Source organism: Fomitiporia mediterranea, assembly GCF_000271605.1.
Source record: "Fomitiporia mediterranea MF3/22 unplaced genomic scaffold FOMMEscaffold_1, whole genome shotgun sequence".
In the NCBI taxonomy this organism is placed as follows: domain Eukaryota; kingdom Fungi; phylum Basidiomycota; class Agaricomycetes; order Hymenochaetales; family Hymenochaetaceae; genus Fomitiporia; species Fomitiporia mediterranea.
The window spans coordinates 1,754,120-1,772,110 of NW_006760386.1; the positions used below are offsets into that span (position 1 = coordinate 1,754,120).

Genomic DNA, 17,991 nt, shown 5'->3' on the forward strand with positions numbered 1-17,991 from the left:
TCGCGACAGCGAAAAGCTATCCACGTCAGTACCAGTTCAGCTCAGCATCGTTTAGTACACGCACTCGCAGTGATGGCCCAGCTGGAGGATGCAGAAGAGTCATATGGTTCTGCTGGTGAAATTACCAAACCAAAATCACGCTCGTTGGGCGGCAATCGCTCAAACAACAAGAAAGCTGTCGAGGTCGAACCAAGTGATAAATCAGACCAGGATCATAACGTGGAAGGGGGCGATGGAGAAGAGGACGAGGAAGAGTACGAGATCGAGGAAATTCTCGATTCAAAGCGGGGTATGTTTGGTAAAAAGGTGTGTACTTGGTGTGACGTGATTCTTCGTGTCTATCTTGAGACACGTTGCAACGTGTTTCGATAAGTATTGTAGTTTCGGTCAACGCTGAGCGCATTGCTATATTTTATTTTGTTAGAACGAGTGGGCATATCTTGTTAAGTGGAAAGGATACAGTTCCGAGCATAACAGTTGGGTCCCGGAACAAGACGCAGGGTGAGTGTGACGCGACGTGCTCAGGCTTCGATCACATCGTTGCTGACAGTCTACGGATTGATGTATTAGGAATGCACAGGACCTCATTAATGACTTTCTGGCAAAGAGGGCAAAAGCTAAAGAGTCGGCTACTCGGCTGTCTTCCGTCCGTGGACGTAAGCCTGCTTCTGCGAAGGCGTCAAGAATTGGCAGAGATGCTAGTGCTGGCACAGAGAGTGCATCGACAACCAAACGTGGCCGAAGGAAGGCAAGCTCCGATGAAGATGAAGATGACAGTGACTCAGCTCGCAAGGCAAAGAAGTCGCGCGGGGCTCACAGTACGAACGGAACGACCTCAGGAAAGCGCGGTGCCCTCGCGGCATTGGACAGGACAGACGACGATGACAGCGTCACAATGGCAGACGCTAACGAATCAAGACCGTACACAAGTATGAAGGCTCTGAAAATGGGATCCATGAAGAGTTGGGAAGATGTTGTCAAGAATGTTACCACTGTCGAACAACATGATGAGCAGCTAATGATCTTCTTTGAATTGTGCTTTAGTTTCTCTTGTCACTGCATAAGATGGTCATCTGATTTTTTTTCATGCTCTAGGAATGATGGACATTATGTTCGTGAACCATCGGAGCAATGCAGAAAGAGGTTTCCCCAGAAGGTGAGTTTTGTTCAATTGCTGTCAGAATATCCATGTGTTGAAACAGAATTTTCAACACAGCTACTTGACTTCTATGAAACACATCTTAGATGGAGAACAACAGACGGAGATGAGGGCCAATCGCACTGAATACTTTCATTGATCCCCTCTCGCCCCATAGTGATCATATTACGCCATCTTTTATCTCTTTTTCCCTCCGCGTTGACACTTCGTTCATTGTGTGTCGGCTACTCTCGACGTCTCTCGTTCTTACTGATTTCTCTGGTATATTTTTCATGTACAACTCTGTTGTCAATCTGCTGATATTATGAGCCCGTTTATACGTGAATGAGGCTGGGGATGAGTACAATCCAATGTCTTTGCAGAAGCGCTTGATGCCAATAACAATGCAAGGAGACAGGAATTGATAATCCACATTCAACCCCGGTTATATAGAAGTAAAAAAGACCCTGTGATAATTTCATCCCAGTGTATTTCCAGGCCTTGCAGCGGAGTACCTATAGATTCATGTTACATGTAGGTTACACTACCGATACAGTAAGTTCCTTGCACTGCACAAAATAAATCCATCACTGCACGTGCATCGGTGTTTCTATTTCTAGACCAGTGCAGAATCATTTCGAGTCAACTCAAACTATCAGTTCATGAGACTTGCAAGAGTAGCTCTAACGTTAACAGCTTTACCGTCAAAAAGAGTCCAAATTAGTTTTTCAAGGCTCTCGACAGCAGTTCCTAGCCCACATAGTACACACGACGAAAGACTCTGGCAACGCGTACTCCGTCAAATGCAGCGAGCAGAAGCAAGGGAACAGGAACTTCGCGGGAAAAGACGTGCTGCTGAAGAAAGGTCCTCGCGAAATGCTTATAAGAAGGGTCCGAAGTTAAGAGGAGATAGGAGAGATGACGAGGACGTACGGATATCGAAAACTCTTTCGTGGGTTCTGCGCCACGGAGCGAAGACGGAGGGGTTAGCAGTGCGTCCAGACGGTTATTCACGAGTACGGGACTTGGTGAGTGTCGAGCGTATCTTGGAGCTAGTGGCTGCTGAACTGGGCTGGTATACAGCTGGCCCTACCACGATTTAGCGATGTGAATTTCCAGACATTGGAACGAATCGTGCAACACGATGCAAAGGAGCGGTATCATTTATTATTTGAGACTAGCGAAAGCGAGAGTTCTGCAGTGGAAGACTGTTGGTGGATAAGGGCTAATCAGGGCCATACAATGAAGGTATGCACGACCATGCACATTTGCTTTCGCTCGCAATTTTCTCATGCCATGTCGGACTTCGCACAGAATATAAATCTCGAGTTTGCCGAAATCACAGATGCAGGTCAGATACCCATGGCAGTTCACGGGACGAATCTTCAAGCTTGGCAGAAGATTGGTAGGTTTCCCGTAAATTTATAGAAGAGTGTCCATTGATTATTTCTTTCAGAGAAAGAGGGGCTATCGCCAATGAAACGTACCCATATCCATCTTGCTCAACACGTCTCTCATATTAAGGGAGCAAGAGCTACACCTGGTCAGTCTATATTGCTCAAGTTCTTCAACTTTCCTTACGTATCTCTTGTAGGCTTGCGTAATAACTCCCAGGTACTCATCTACGTTGATCTGGACAAAGCTCTCCGTGCGGGAATTCGATTTTATCTTTCGGCAAACCGCGTCGTCTTAACTAAAGGTGACGAGACCGGTTACTTGCTGCCGGAATTCTTTCAACGAGTGACAGACGGACGTGGTGCGCCGCTTCCTGGTTGGAGCGGCACGGTTGCTACCAGTAACTCGTCAGCACGGCAAAAGTCAAGATCACGAAGTAGTGGAAAACGATCGAGTTCGCGAAGTAAATCGCAAGAACGAATAGCTGATGGCCCTGAGGAGTCGAAAGGCGAACCCCTCATAACGTCAGTAACGGAGGCCGTCTCTAAGATTGAGTTGGAAGAAGTTGCTTGATTACACTGATATTAGTTTGGACACTATACGCTATTGATCCGGATGAACTCTATCTATTCTGTACGCTTCCATATGTTCCGTGATGGCAGTAATATACGTCGTAAAAATGGACGTACAATTCATGACAGGTGTTAAACTTAGCTTGTAGGCGTGCTGCTAGGGGTGTCGGCTTCACTCAAGAGCCAAGAACTGGAGTTTTCCCTAGACAAACTCTTCACACCCCTCTTCTTACCTTTCACAGCCTCCGAATTCGATGAACGTGTGGTACAATCACTCTCTCCGAGTTCACTATCATCTTCCCCCCACATCGTGTATCTAAACACCGATTGCCTTGAGATTAATTTGTATCATAAGTTCCGTATGAACTCGAACAGGGGGACACTCACTTTCCCATCTTTCGTGACTTTGCTGCTCGTAAAGGCATCACTGACCCCTTCAGTTTAGAAGCGGAGCTTGAAGTTGTTCTCGTATCCTTTGCAGACTTCTCGTATCGATTATCTTCCCCGGGAATTACAATGTCGAGATCAGATCCATGATAGTCCTTGTTTACGCGATTGCACGGCCTTGGAGTAGCTTCATTCGTGTCGCCGGCCGATTCTGAGTCCGAAGGAGAGCTAGAACCATTTGCTTCAGAACGGGCAACTGGTCTAGGGCATGGCTTTCTCGATGTCGGCGTCCGTTTTACCCGGTGATGTATTGGAGAGCTCTTGGATTTCGTCGCCATCATATCGTAGTCTGATACTGTCTCCGATGCTTTGCCGTTCTTTCTCTTCTTTGTGCGGCGTGCAACGGGCGTGTCAGTACGGTACACAGAGCTATCACTGAGCTCTATAACACCCTCGCTCTTCCCACCGCTGTTTAACCCTGCTTTCGACCTTGCTTTCGGTCTTGCCTTTACCCTTCCAGTGGCCTCTGAATGCTGCGAAGTCGGTTCGATAACAATAACTCTGTCCCCCCTGGAAACTCGCAATTTATCATTCTTCTTTCCGCTTTCCTGATTGCGCTGGATACTTTCCAGGTGCTCCTCTTTGGCAATCTCCTTACGTCTGGTTCGAACGCGCTCTTTGACTATATCGTCGCCAATTAACTGTCCATCATTAGTACCTCTCGTAGAATTTGATCCGTCCAGGTTGTCCAAATCTGGGAACATGGCAGTTCCATAAGTGCTGCTCTCGCGCATCGTGCGAATCGCATCCTCGATGCTCATTCCCCATCCAGAGTCCTCCTGAATTAGCGCCACAGCGCATTCCGGTACAAGAATGCGTCGGATGAACTCAGCAGGCGTGAGAGGTGTGACTCGATCGGCGTCGACAGTGCCTGGTGGAAACAGATTGTTTAGCGTTTGAGATATGATGATAGATCCTTGCTCTCCGTAACTTTTAGTAAAAGAATGTTTCTAAGTGACGTATTTAATCAAAAGTAACGGATGCACTTACTATCCAGGCTGACTCTTCTCAAAGGTATTGAATTGGTCCAAAAGGCCCATTGCCTTCCTGGCACCCTTCTTTTCAATATCTTGTTTCAACTCGCGCCAAAGAACACTCTTTTCTTTGTCATGTAATATACCTGTCAGGCGTTGCCGCAAAGCAATCACTCGCTTGGGGAGTGCTGTGAAGTCAATGCATGTCGGCCAACCTGCCTCTTCCGCAGTTGGAAGGAGCTGCGTTTCAAATCTATGGCGCTGGCACATGCTCACATACGAGAGAAGAGGAGCCGTTAGCCCAAGCGGGTTCGACGGCCGTGCATCTGGATATTTTGGGATGCGTTTCAGCATGTCAAGGAGAAGGGGCGATGGGTTTGGTGGGAAAGGCATGTCGCAATAGGGGCATAGCGTCTTTGGGTCGGCTATCAAGTCAAGCATATGAATATCGATCTTCAAACAATTACAGGCGCGTACTCACGACGGTCGGCGAGCTGCGTGAAGGACAATTCACTGACGTCGACATCGGGTATGCTGAAACAACATTAGTTTTGTTTTTAGCTCGACCGAATGTCGGACAATGATCGAAACTGGGTGCCTCACATGTCAGATCTCCGTGACCTCTTTGTTGGATGTTGCTCAGTGCCACTCCCAAGCTCATGTTTAGGCGAGCTTGAAGTGTTTGAACGGTCTCGTAAGGACATAGGAAACGGGGCTAATCCGCCACGATTTATGATTTCGTCGTTGTGGTTCCAAGACAACGGGTCGTCGCTGCTTTCGCTTCCGCTTTCATCGCTGCTTCTGGGCTCGGCGTTTTGCTTCTTTGATTGCTGTTTTCTGTCCTTCGTATGCTTGTGCGATGATCCATGCTTTAACAGAGGAAATGGTGCTAAGTTGTATTTTGAGTCGTCTGGAAAAGTACGTTACGTTATCAAAAAAAGTTATCTATAAATAACATTGCCTTATCTGGCTTACCTGCACTGCTTGAAGGTGCCTTTTCAGACAGCACCGATGTACTTATTGTCTCGTCTGCGAAATGTTGAGCGATAGCGAATTAGACGGGCCGAGACGAAGAACACACCTTTTACAGACCTTCTTGGACGAGGAGTCTCTTCGTCTCTCCTTTTTTCGTCCAATAAGGCTTGTATGGGCTGGTAAGACGAAGAAGTGGTAATAGAACCGTTGATTGAATATTTAGCGTTAGTATTTGATACAGGTGCCTGAGATTTGGAAGTACTAACATTTCGTCTGTTCCCATTTGGTTCCTTTGAGGAGCCTAGCGAATCCGGGATAGTGCTAGAATTGTGGTTCTTTCCGAATGTCGGACGTGGCTGGATCTTTCCCTTCTTCCGCGGCATCGCATCGAAGATGTTCTCGTCATGTTGGGATTTTGACGTTGGAGATGGCGAGGTTTTTTTCGACTTGGAGCGAGCACGATTACTTTCCCGACCCGAGCGCATTTTCTTCTGCCGCCTGTAGTCATCCGAGTCAGAATCGGGAGGTTCTACTTCTTTGTCAGAGCCCCGTATTGGACGCTTCGCAAAACTTTCAATGGGCTGGCTCGATGAACTCAGGTTAAGCTCGTCGGACGAGTCGCTGTCCATGCTGTTTAAAACCGTAACTTTTCTGCGATTGTCTACTGCGGAGACTTTGCGGCTCTGTCCCTCCTTCGTGCGCCTCGTTCCTGTCGTCTTCTCTAAACTCGATGCTCTCTTTCCGTTTTCTTTTCCTGATAGAGAAGACTGGGAAGAGGACATAGAACACTTCCTGGGGTTATGTGCTTTCGATGACTCGCCAAAACTATACGATGTCTTCCCAAGGTGTTCAAATTTCGTACCGGTTCCACGCGCAGTCCCGTCCATTTCGGTTACGAGTTTGTCTCTGGATTTTCTGAAAGACGTGCTCGCTACGAAATTCCCGGTCTTCCTGAGACGCTCGAGATATTCGGAAGAGCCCAAGTCAGAGCTTGAATAGGATTGTTGACTAGATCCGAACGGCGTGTTCGCTCCGTACGCTGCTTCTTCTAGTTTGAGTCCAGCTCGGTTTAAGTTAGTATAGATCTCTTCCATTCGAGTAAGCTGTTAGACGCGCAATTGTCCAAGGAGAAGCAGCTATCTCTCCAGCTCCCCAGTATCTTAGCAAGATACTGGAGATCTTTGAGACGAAACAAGAAGATACGATTCAAGTTTCAGGTGATGACAGAAAGTCAGTAGAAAAGTTGCAAGACAGATGAGACAGCATTAACGTCGTGGTTTAGCTGTGCGAAGCCAGAGTGTGCGCGTATCGCGTCACGCGTCCGAGGCGAGGAGAACGGTCATGTGATCTCCAGGCACATCACCATCGAGTCGATTCGACAAATAAAATATACTTAAGACTCAAGGATACTCACGTTTTTTAGGCCTTTATATATACGGTTTGGTGGTACATGATACTAATAATTCTCGTGTCGAAGACCCAATGAAGGCTTGTCTCTGTCATACCACTGCTGCAAGAATTATCAAAGCACAAAAAATGATATTTCGTCCTGCACATGCCACCATTCGGTTCGCATTGAAAAACGGAATATGAGGAAGCTCAATGTCTAAACCAATAAGATGATGCATATTAAACCTTGGCAGCTGGACGAGTGCACACATAATGAAAAGAATGGTAATATAATGTTTAAAACATCAAGGGAGTGACATGAAATCCGCAGGTGCCTATTCATCTGGAGGGTCAGACAAGACACTGGATTCGTCACTTGCCTCGCCTTCTTCTCGATCCTCATCAGTCTTTCTTCCTCTAACCCCGGCCTTCTCTTCTGATACCTCGCCCATTTCAATATCCTCTGCTTCCTCACCCTCCTCGTTCTCCTCGCCTTCTTCACGTTTATCGTCCCCTGGCGGAGACTGTGGCTCCTCAGCTGGTGATAACGGGCTACTATCCGGACCACCAACTGGGGTGAACACGGGTGTTGCATCCCGCGAAACCGCCGGTGTGAGTCCAGTCGCACTAATTCCAGACATTGAGTTCTGCACACGAAGTTGCTGCGTTGCAGTTTGCAAAAGCGGAGTCGAAGGTCGTGGTGAATACGATTTTGCAGCAGGATTGAGTGATGCACTCCTTTTCATACTTGCATCGTCTGACTTATCGCCCTCGCCTTCTACAGCAGCCGCGGGACCTGAAGCGTCAGCGTCTAAACCTAAAGCACTAGTCTCCGGCTCTGCATCAGGCGGTTCGGAAGGCGCGCGAGAAGTGGTTGCGTCGAGTTTTGGGACGTCTTTTCCTAACACAGATAATCGCCCAATATCTGCAATGATTGCGTCCAGAGCAGCCTTTCGTGCCAGAATAGAGCGATTTAGCGTTTCATGTTCGTCTTTAGTGACCTGAATGTCGTTTTCTAAAGAAGATATCGACCTGAAGACAAAGGTTTAGTGGAGCCCTCGACGAGCCACTACGCCACTCACAGCTCAAGCTCATCCCTTGTTGGAAGGCCATTAATTTTCTCCGCAATCTGGTCGTATTCAATCTTCCTTCGCCGCTCAAGTTGTGCTTGTTCCAGCGTCAATTTCAGCTCCTCGATCTCTTGCTTGAGACTTGTGCGTTCGTTTTCTTCAATGGGAATTAGACATGATGCTTCTCGGTAGAGCTAGAGACGTACTAACCTATCCGTGCACTCTCTTGTTCATACACATCCACTTGTCTCCGCTCGGCATTACACGCCATACGATTCTTCCGTAACAGTAACTGGAAACTCGCCAGCTCGATCAAGAATGCTTCCCGTGCCTCTTCCACGGACGACGTAGCAGCGGAAGCGGTCTCTACTATTGGTGGATATGCTATAGATGCATAGGAATGAAATTTCTTCGTAAGACGCCGAAGAGACCTCTCGTCATTTGTGATTCGGGCGTGAATGAGAGTGTCTGCCGAGGGAAAGTGATGAGAGCAATACTTCAGGGATCATAGGCAATACAGACCCTCTTCCTCAGGGCTCAGCTGAGATAATTTGAGAGGCTTTGACGGGACGGCTTGTGCAGTCATGGTGAGTGTTGACTGTGAGCTTTTGTTGTCGATCCCGTTCCGCGAATCCGCGTCTTTCGTTCGTTCACGATGTCCAAACTTTCTGATTATGTCAGCAAATCATCATGAATTACAACCTCCTCTATGTACTTAATACACTGGTGTTGAACGAAGTCAGTTATTGTGATGAGCGATTATAAACAGGGTGGAAAAATATCTACTTGCGATGCTCTTACATGCAGCAGGCTCTACGCTATACTTCAACATTGTTTAATCTATAACGACCTTTGGGCATCGTCTGAACCACGATTCTAGGCTCCAAAACCAAGTATTTCAGTAGTCTGGTATCTGGGTATTAGGCGTTTAAAAGCGATACGACGTCCAGTATGCGTGCGAATCCAGCTTCCTGGATTCTCGGTTACGTTTATTGCAACCCATCGCATGAAAATCCGGCCATCGGGAAAGTCTTCCATGGGCAGCATTATGTTCCAGCCCAGGTATACATCCGTTCCCGAGCGCATCCTCGCTACGATTCCTTCTTGAGCATCGAACCGGACACGGAAGCGACCAATCATTTGTGGCTTTACACCACGCTGCAGAAGTTGTAGATGCTCTGCAGAGGCTTGCGGGTGCATTCGTTGCGTGATCTCATTGCGATAATGTGCTAGTGCCCTAGCCGGTCGATGCATTGTAGGGACATCGTCGTCAGAACTGGAAGTCTCGTCACCCTCATCCTCGTCATCCCCGACGTCATTTCCGTCTTCATTTTCGTCCTCGTCCTCGCTGTCCTCGCTTTCGCTAACTACGAGTATACGTTGTCTGATATACTCGTCGTCACCACTGGATGACGTAGAAGCATCCTCGCTGTCGAAGTCGTCAGAGTCGGAAACATCATCCAATAGGTCAGCTTCTGAAGGAAATATGTCCTTCCAGGGTTCTTCATCAGGAGTAATGTTCTCTGTCTGGTTCTCCGTAGCAAATGCGGAAAGGACGTTCTTGAGAATGAACAAGGGAACTGGCCTAATCTGGATAAGAGAGCGGCAGCACGGGCAGGTTTTTATCCTGAAGATGGTCGGAACCCTCTCTCTGTCATCGTCGTCTTCTCCGGGTTGTCGACCAGTCCGAAACCAGCTTTGTAAGCACCCTTGGCAAAAGACATGCCCACAAGGGACGAGACTTATCTGACGTCAGGTGCCGGCAAGGGCAAGAAGAACTGGACACGTACGTGTGAGGCTTGCTCAGCACTTCCAAACAAATTTGACATTGGAGATTTTCCTGAACTAAATTCAATTGCTAGTGTTACCAAGTTAGTGTGGCGATAAGCCGTATACACAATGCACATACGTCCTCGGATTTCTTGCGTGTCGACTTTAGATTGTCGATTTGACTCCCCTGTTTACGATTCATCTGAGGAAGTTGGTTCTCAAGTATTCTGCGTGTAAGAAAGTAGAAGCATCGTACCCTCTTCAACGCCCCAACTTCTTTCTCCAGATCTTTCATTGACTTAAACGACGTCATTTACAGGTCTGGAAAGCGAGTATTTTAAGAGAATCACCTTCTGTTGTGCTTGGATCACCCTTCGTGCTCGATCGACTTCCTATGGGTAAATCTCAATAGTTGGTCGGAATCCAGAAAGAATGGACGATTGGTTCGTACAGTCCGAAGCGCAGAGAGCTCTTCTTTCATTTGTCCTCCGCTGTCCTCTTCTCGCTGAGAACCTTCAGGCTTCGGTCTCTGAGCTGAGTCTGTGTTTCGACTTAGCCGCAGCCTTTTCTCGCCAGCTGTCTTAGAGACGTCCGGTCCAGATGGATGCTCATGTACCGAACAAACGGATATGTTTTCACGCGCTGAATCTGTCAACCTTTGGCTTCTTACCTTGGTCTTGCCAGGGGAAGCGGGGCGCGTAAATTTAGGGACCTTATGTCTCCGTGCCTTTCCGCACGAACGGCAAGCCTTTAATCCACCTGACGCCGAAGACTCTGAGCCATCATCCAGCAAGTCTACTTTCCTCTTCTTCGCCACAGCAAATGCTAAAGTGTTGCTGCCGCCGATTTCTGCGCCTGCTGAACGCAATCCTTTGTTTTCGATGAATACCCGTGGCGATTTGTCGGTGGCGCGTTTGGAACTGGGACCAATTCTGCTGTGATGTCCGACAGCACGGTTGCTAACATTTCGTTGAGCGGAGGTGAGAAGCAAGGAAGACATTTTGTAGGGTAGAAGGGGCGAAGGCTGTGTGATACAATTCGTTGGTGACGTGAAGCGGTTGGCTCTATCGGCACAGAGGGAAGACGCGTAAATGTAATAAGGTCACAGACTGTGTGTAACGGCGCTAGTGCTTTTGTGACGTGACAGACGCGTGTCTATTCAAGAGTGGCTTGGATCCCGTGACTCAATTACGTGACTCTCCCCGTCCTTGTGTAAGTGTTTCGACCATCTTCGTCTGCTGCAGCCGCATTCGTTTACTTTACAAAATCATTCTAGAGCCCGTCGCTGAGCCGCGTTCGAAAACAAGAAAAGAGTCGGGCTAGCACTAAAAGTCTCTCCTGCAAACCGGGATGACGCACGACGATGCTGGTGAGTTGATCCATTTGGTTCGCGAATCACTTACTCATATGGGTGTTAAAGACACTTGTCGCATCTGTAGCGCCCCAGCTGAGCCAGATGCTCCATTGTTCCATCCCTGCAGATGCTCTGGGACCATACGGTACATCCACCAAGATTGGTAAGTCCGCTAGCTCTTCGTGTTACGCCTTCGCTGAATTTCTGTTCAGTTTGACTACATGGTTAGCGCACAGCAAAAAGAAAACATGCGACGTGTGCAAGTATCAATACTCATTCACGAAGGGTACGTCGGATTCTTTGTCTTGTAGAAAAATCAAGGTGTTAACGAGCTGTTTTGCAGTGTATTCTGACAATATGCCAAGACAAATCCCCTTCATTTTGTTTTTGCGCAAGTTTGCGCAAAAGTCATTTTGGGCATGCATTATGGCGATTCGAGGGTTGATGGTGGCTACGATTTGGCTAGCATTTCTGCCATATGTGACTGTTTGGACTTGGAGATTCTATTTCATCATGGGTGAAAATATGTATGCATTTGCATCTCTTGGCCGATATATTTTGCTTATAGGATTACAGCGCATGGTGGATTTATGATCATCCCCGGCCAAGTTCGACTCCAATTTTTCATTCGTATTTCAGCAACCTCAGCTTGGTCGATGACCAGAACCGGACGAATTCCCCAGATAAAACTATCATGGGCTTGGTAACAAGTTATCCTGTCTGGCGAGCGCTCTCTGCGGATATTTTTACCGGTCAAATCATCGCGTCACTTATTGTCCTGGTCTTCTTGGGGATCTTTTTGCTTCGGGAATGGATCATACAGAATGCTAGGCCCGGAGTATTCGATGACGACGATGCTGCTGGGGCAGGTGCGCAAGATGGTATGGAAGCTGGTTTGGAACCCGCACCAGCAGAGGTAGCTGAGCCGGCGGTGCCAAATGAAGGAGAACATGCAGAAGATGCCGCTCAACAAGTCGTGGAAGAAAGCGCACCTTTGGTTGATGTTCCCGGGGGAAGCACATTAGCAGTGACGGAGAACGGTGCAACTGTACATCCCGGCCAGAAACGGCGACTGAGTGCGGTTGACGATGCAGACAGAGAAGGAGATGATGACTCCCGCGTTTCTCGAGTGCGTAGTCGAATAGCCGGAAGTAGTTCGACATCATTGGAACGTCAAGATCAGAAGGACTCTGAGCCGGTGTCAGAACATGGCTCTTCAAAAGGAAAAGGCCGTTCAACTTCTGGCGAGATGAACCATAACCCGGACCATTTCGAATTTACTTTCTCCGTTGGAAAACCTGCTGCAGCGCCGAATGAGCCAGGCGTGTCTCAACCGTTTACCTTCGGTCCGCCGCCAGATAGCGCAAATTTATTTCATTATACACCATCGACAAGACTTCCCTACCCGCTCACTCCGGGCGGTGGCTTGTCTAATGAAGCCGAGTCATCCTCCGGCCCCCGGCGACCACCTCTGCCCAATACCAACTTTACATCCTCCGCCATAATAGATCTATCTGACGAGCCATCGACCTCCATGGCTGCGCATCCAGTTCTGACAGATGTTGACGGTCCGACTGGGGGAGTGCTGCCTTCACCCAGTCTCGCCACGTATCGCGCACCCGAAGAATTTGAAGCGAATGCTACATCGTCTGCGGGATCTAGGACGGATGCCTACGAAGATGACGATTCTCACAAATCGGACAGAGGGTCGATTTCGTCTTCTGCTATTGCAACTGTTGCGGATTCTGATTTTCGCAATGATTTGAACGAATATTTCCGGGAAGAGAATGAGATGCAAGGTCCGATCCACGTAGGCGAGATTCTTAATGAAGAGGATGTTGTAGAGGAGCCAGACCAACCAGCAGTTGAGGAGGGGGACAACGAGCCTGAAGATGTGGCCGAAGAACAAGACGGTATTAACGACGACGACGTCGACGGAGCCTTAGAGGGTGGGTGAACTTATAGTTTTCCCCGGCCATAGATTTTAAATGCACACCTAGAAGCTGTTGGAATGAGAGGACCCTTGACAACTGTTTTCCAAAATGTACGTATCTATTCTCCATTTTCCCGTTTCACTATATTAATCACACGCAACTACAGGCTGCTTTAATGATTTTTGTATTGGATACAACCATCGGTCTCGCAGTTTGGCTGCCGTTCACGATCGGGAAGACTGCTGCATTACTTTCTGTATGTCTAAATTAACATTTACTTCATCATCTCTTTCTGAACAAGTATCAGCTAGAGCCCGCTCGCATCGCGCATCTCCTTCAGTGGCCGATCCGTATCATACGATTTTTCACCGATCCTGCTGTGGACTTAATCGCTCTCGGTATCTTTAATGGTGGACTTCCTATCAGGAATTTCGTCGAAACTCTGTCAGAATATATTTCACCTTCAAGGATTCCGAGAGAGGAACGGCATTTCGCTTCGCAAGCTTCGAATACATCGAAGGTGACATCTGAGGATTCATTAATTCACCAGCACTGAACTAATTGCATTTTGATAGGTTGTTCTGGACTCGAGGCGTATGACGACGTTTTTCGTTTGGGAAGCTGGTGGTCAAGGATCAGCAATCATCCGTGGCATGGAATACGTTGCAAACTCACCTGTTGGTCAATTCCTGGAGCCATATTTTGCTCGGCTGGGGAGACGAGTCCGAATGAACGCTACATCTGCAAAAGCCGGTTGGATAGAGTTGGCGAACGGTGACGCGTCCATAAATAGGTTTTTTGCCATATCTCTGGGCTATTTACTTGCGGGCATCCTGCTCGCATTCTATCTAAACGTCCTGAATGTGGGGAATGTTCAAAGTGCCGGAAGAGCTATTAGAAATGCTATCCGACAACAGCTTATAGTTTTGAAGGTACGATGCCGTTCTTTTCTCATGGGTTGTCGCTGACATTCTGTGAAGGTTGCGATCTTCATCTTGATTGAACTTGTCGTATTTCCTCTTGGATGTGGCGTAATGCTTGATTTTTGCACGCTGCAATTGTTCCCAGATGCGACCGTCCGGTCCCGTATGTCTTTCTTCGCCTACGCTCCGGTCACAGCTACTTTCTATCATTGGATGGTTGGCACTATGTTCATGTACGTGTGCTCTAATTACTCCCGATCTTGTATTCATGCAAACGATATTTATAGGTATCAGTTTGCTATTTTGTTGGGTAAGGCTATTGCCAATCCCGAACTTGATCTCGCATTTATCTAACAATTTCTCAGGTGGTTGTAGGAAGATCTTACGACCAGGTGGATTGTGGTTTATAAAGGATCCACAGGATCAGAACTTCCATCCCATTCGCGACATTCTAGATCGTCCAACCCTTCTCCAAATGCGGAAGCTCGCAATCAGTGCGATGATGTATTCTGTCGTTGTCGCACTTGGTATGGGTGGATTGGTTACATGCTTGCATGTTTGGGGAAGGTTCCTCTTGCCATTGCGCTGGAAATTACGGTGAGCATCATTTCAGCATGCGCAACTTAGACAACTTTTATTGATGCATGACGATAGGGAACCACTGTCGGATATTCCTGTCGACTTATTGTTCCTTCACATCGTAATGCCCTCTACCATCAAGTATTTCCGACCTCGCAAATTGGCATTCGTACTAGCCACCAAGTACTGGAAGTTCGCAGCGAGACAATTACGGATTACCTCATACATGTTTGGTGGCCTACACCCTGAAGAAATGCGTCCTTCAAAATGCATCTTGTCTTGGCTATCTTCCCTGTTTGGTGCCTCGAATCGAGACGAAATGAGCACTGAAGATGGTAATCCGCCCTTCGACGGCAGCTTCCGACGAGTTCCGGCTCAAGACAATATATCACTTCCGCGGGAGATCCGAGCTACTGTGGTTGTTGACAGAGATGGGAACCCGCTTGACGAGGCCGGGAGACGCCTTATGGACTTGCAGAATGCCGAAGCTGAGAAAGCGAAGCGGAACGCCTCAGAGGATTATGCGGTAGTATACCTCCCACCTCACTTCAGAGAACGAGTGATCATCTTCATCGTATCTCTTTGGATTGTTGGATCGTCACTCTTCGTAGCTGGGCTTGCGATCCCTACCTTATTGGGCCGCGCTGTTTTCAGCGTTGTCTTGGGTCGGGAAGTTCATGATGGTTATTCTATCATGCTTGGTTTCTACTTGTTATGGGGGTGTTATTTCGTCGGAACAGTACTGGATCGGATGGACAAGAGACGACAGCGGTCAAACAGCGATGAACCTCGGGGTGAATATGCTGTTTATGTATTCAAACGCGCCATGTTATGGTCCGGAAATGTCGTTTGGGTAGCATTCTGGATTGGTGTTGTTATTCCGACGTTGCTGGCCGTAGTCATCGAGGTTTATCTCGTCCATCCTCTGCGAGTCATGATCAACCCGAATTGGACGCTACAAATTGGTGTATTCGACTCGTGGGCTATTGGACTTGTCTACACAAAGATGGCTCTATCGACAATGCGCCTTCGACCCGAAACACGCATAGACACAGCTTTAAAAGAGGTGAGTGTCGTTAGGCAATGGTCTCTATCTAGAAATGCTCACATGGTTTTCGCAGATGAGAGACAATGGCTGGCGTCGTTTGAATGCAGTCACAGTGACTCTGGACATTATAGCTCCTGTCACTGCAGGTCTCCTCGGCATGCTCTTACTCCCCATACTTCTCGTACTCGGCTTGCAATGGCTCTTACCTTCCAAAATCAATTCAAACACACTCTGTCAGTCTCCTCCTTTCCCTTTACCCAACGTGCCATTTTTGTCTCCAGGACAGCCGTACTTACTACGCTTAACTTGCCCTCCGGTCGCAGTCCTCTACGTTTACCCAGGCATATTCATATCAGCGGCCTTTGCCCGCACGTATACCGCCCTCCAATCGCTCCTTGCCTCTTGGGCGCAGCAAATTCGTGATTCCGAGTTCCTTGTGGAAATGAGGTTGCGTAATTTGGAGGCACCACCTCGGACACGTTCAGTTAGTGCCGAATCGATACCGCCATTGGAGGCGCAGCCGAACAGCCCGGGAGCGGATTAAATTTGGTTTACACTCACCTCAACAAACATAATTTATATTCATTGCTCACACCACTCGTTTGTATTATACAACACAATTGTATCTTTTAGGCATGTCTATAATTTTCAATGCCATGACACTGACAAAAGAATATATGGGATGTGGTTCTTTTACTGAAGATGAAATGTAGATGTAGATGTGTTTATACACGACTTCCATAGACATCCTTGGGCGACGTCCCAGCCTGTCCTTTGCGAATGTTCGCTTGTGCCCATTTTTTAATCCGAATAGACTCAATCTGAATGAATCCGGTGGTATCAGTCGGTTCAAAGCCTCCAAGCTCGTCCATTGAGGACTCGTGCTCATCGTAAAGACCTTCGTCGGAAGAACGTCCTTCGACAACAACGTTGCCTTTGTACAGCTTGAGGCGAACGACGCCGTTCACCGTACGCTGGCTCGCGGGAATGGAAGCGGTAACGAATTCGCGTTCGGGGGTGAAGAAGTGGCCGTTGTACAGAATTTGACTAAGGGCTGGAGTAACGAATGTGTCACGAAGACGACGGACGTTGCGGTCAAGGGTAAGACCTTCAAGATCCATGTGAGCTACTCGAAGGATCGTTGCACCGGGGCTTTCGTAGCATCCACGGCTCTTCACACCGATGAAACGATTTTCGACGATGTCGATTCGGCCGATACCGTGTTTGCGGGCCAGCGAGTTGAGCTCGAGGAAGATCTCAACTGGATCAGTCACGGTCTTTTGGTCAGTGACGACTTTACTGGGGAGTCCATGGGTGAATTCAATGCGCAGCCGCTCTGGCTGCGTTGGCGCGTCCTCAGGCGAGGTGGTGAGCTTCCACATGTCAGCGGGCGGAGTCGTATCAGGATCTTCGAGAATACCTGCTTCGTAAGAGATGTGGAACAAGTTTTCGTCTGTCGACCATGGCTTTGCCGCAGTCTGCTGGACTGGTATCCCCTTTTCCGCAGCGAATTGCAGTAGCGCAGCTCTACCCGCAAAGCGGTTGTAGAATTCTAGTACGTAAATTAGCAAACAGGTCGACATGCAGGATCACAAGAGACAAACCAGGGAGACGCCATGGCGCAATGACTTTGATGTCAGGTTTGAGACCATAGAAGGCCAGCTCGAAGCGAACCTGGTCATTGCCTTTACCAGTGCAGCCGTGCGAGACGTAGCTAAATTAATTTAGTCAGAAATATGTATGACAAGCTGACCCAGATTGCACCCACTCGCACTGCTCCTTTTCTGCTGCAGACATCATGCCGCGCGCAATGACTGGACGAGCTAGAGAAGTCCCGAGAAGGTATACATTCTGCGGAAGTAATACGCTACCGGTAAGTCATGACGGTTTAGTTGATGATAGCTTCTGCGGACCTCGTAGATAGCGTTTGCTTGTACGGCAGGGTATATGAGTTCCGTAATAAACTCGCGCTTGAGATCCTGTGCCACAGCTTTCAGCTCATGCGCAAGATACAGTCAGCGCAATGCATACTTCAAGCACGAACTTCTTAGCGCCAACTTTCAGCGCTTTTGCACGAGCGGCTTCGAAATCCTATGAGCAGAAGTTGATAACTGATACAGTAGAAGTACATGACATGCGCAGCATACCTCCTCCTGTCCAACATCTGCCATGAATGCTACCACATCATAGCCTTGTTCTATAAGCCAGGCAAGAATGCAAGAGGTGTCTAGAAACGCAAGAAACTTGTCGGTATATGCATATAGTGAGATCGATTGCGATACACACCAAGTCCTCCAGAATAAGCAAGAAGAACACGACCCTTTGTCGATGACATTGTCCAAGAATGATCAAGTCCTTTCTTTACTATATTTCAGGCGTGGATAGGGAACGCAGAGAAGACTCGAGTCGCAGCTGGACCGAGT

The 17,991-nt window shown here is 48.1% G+C and overlaps 7 protein-coding genes across 7 annotated transcripts; 3 read left to right on the forward strand and 4 right to left on the reverse strand.

Moving 5' to 3' along the window:
- Positions 1-19: 19 nt before the first annotated feature.
- Positions 20-1,472, forward strand: FOMMEDRAFT_16293 (uncharacterized protein). Its single transcript, XM_007261555.1, has 5 exons — positions 20-306; positions 425-501; positions 571-1,035; positions 1,096-1,156; positions 1,217-1,472. The coding sequence occupies exons 1-5, from the start codon at positions 73-75 to the stop codon at positions 1,283-1,285; spliced, it is 906 nt and encodes a 301-aa protein (XP_007261617.1). The 5' UTR covers positions 20-72; the 3' UTR covers positions 1,286-1,472.
- Positions 1,473-1,865: 393 nt separating this feature from the next.
- On the forward strand, positions 1,866-4,055 carry FOMMEDRAFT_116035 (uncharacterized protein). Its single transcript, XM_007261556.1, has 6 exons — positions 1,866-2,166; positions 2,222-2,386; positions 2,453-2,543; positions 2,595-2,681; positions 2,733-3,436; positions 3,493-4,055. The coding sequence occupies exons 1-5, from the start codon at positions 1,942-1,944 to the stop codon at positions 3,104-3,106; spliced, it is 942 nt and encodes a 313-aa protein (XP_007261618.1). The 5' UTR covers positions 1,866-1,941; the 3' UTR covers positions 3,107-3,436; positions 3,493-4,055.
- A 189-nt stretch (positions 4,056-4,244) lies between these two features.
- Positions 4,245-4,796, reverse strand: FOMMEDRAFT_73412 (uncharacterized protein; the record flags this gene model as incomplete). Its single annotated transcript, XM_007261557.1, has 2 exons — positions 4,245-4,482; positions 4,543-4,796. Coding segments are annotated over 2 exons (492 nt in total), but the record flags the coding sequence as incomplete, so codon positions are not given.
- A 2,252-nt stretch (positions 4,797-7,048) lies between these two features.
- On the reverse strand, positions 7,049-8,552 carry FOMMEDRAFT_164577 (uncharacterized protein). The gene is made up of 4 exons (XM_007261558.1): positions 8,483-8,552; positions 8,171-8,428; positions 7,973-8,117; positions 7,049-7,922 (listed from the first exon to the last, which is right to left on the reverse strand). The coding sequence occupies exons 1-4, from the start codon at positions 8,544-8,546 to the stop codon at positions 7,226-7,228; spliced, it is 1,164 nt and encodes a 387-aa protein (XP_007261620.1). The 5' UTR covers positions 8,547-8,552; the 3' UTR covers positions 7,049-7,225.
- Positions 8,553-8,688: 136 nt separating this feature from the next.
- Positions 8,689-10,788, reverse strand: FOMMEDRAFT_16297 (uncharacterized protein). The gene is made up of 6 exons (XM_007261559.1): positions 10,182-10,788; positions 10,081-10,122; positions 9,987-10,028; positions 9,870-9,932; positions 9,751-9,818; positions 8,689-9,701 (listed from the first exon to the last, which is right to left on the reverse strand). The coding sequence occupies exons 1-6, from the start codon at positions 10,728-10,730 to the stop codon at positions 8,837-8,839; spliced, it is 1,629 nt and encodes a 542-aa protein (XP_007261621.1). The 5' UTR covers positions 10,731-10,788; the 3' UTR covers positions 8,689-8,836.
- Positions 10,789-10,994: 206 nt separating this feature from the next.
- Positions 10,995-16,139, forward strand: FOMMEDRAFT_101037 (uncharacterized protein). Its single transcript, XM_007261560.1, has 15 exons — positions 10,995-11,099; positions 11,151-11,247; positions 11,297-11,370; positions 11,428-11,611; positions 11,661-13,033; positions 13,088-13,128; positions 13,185-13,274; positions 13,326-13,538; positions 13,594-13,950; positions 13,999-14,174; positions 14,229-14,251; positions 14,307-14,538; positions 14,596-15,586; positions 15,642-15,801; positions 15,892-16,139. Exons 1-15 carry the CDS (start codon positions 11,081-11,083, stop codon positions 16,110-16,112), a joined length of 4,251 nt encoding a protein of 1,416 aa, XP_007261622.1. The 5' UTR covers positions 10,995-11,080; the 3' UTR covers positions 16,113-16,139.
- A 71-nt stretch (positions 16,140-16,210) lies between these two features.
- Positions 16,211-17,981, reverse strand: FOMMEDRAFT_164580 (argininosuccinate synthetase). The gene is made up of 7 exons (XM_007261561.1): positions 17,855-17,981; positions 17,716-17,795; positions 17,600-17,659; positions 17,482-17,547; positions 17,337-17,419; positions 17,173-17,282; positions 16,211-17,120 (listed from the first exon to the last, which is right to left on the reverse strand). Exons 1-7 carry the CDS (start codon positions 17,901-17,903, stop codon positions 16,294-16,296), a joined length of 1,275 nt encoding a protein of 424 aa, XP_007261623.1. The 5' UTR covers positions 17,904-17,981; the 3' UTR covers positions 16,211-16,293.
- Between the last annotated feature and the right edge of the window lie 10 nt (positions 17,982-17,991).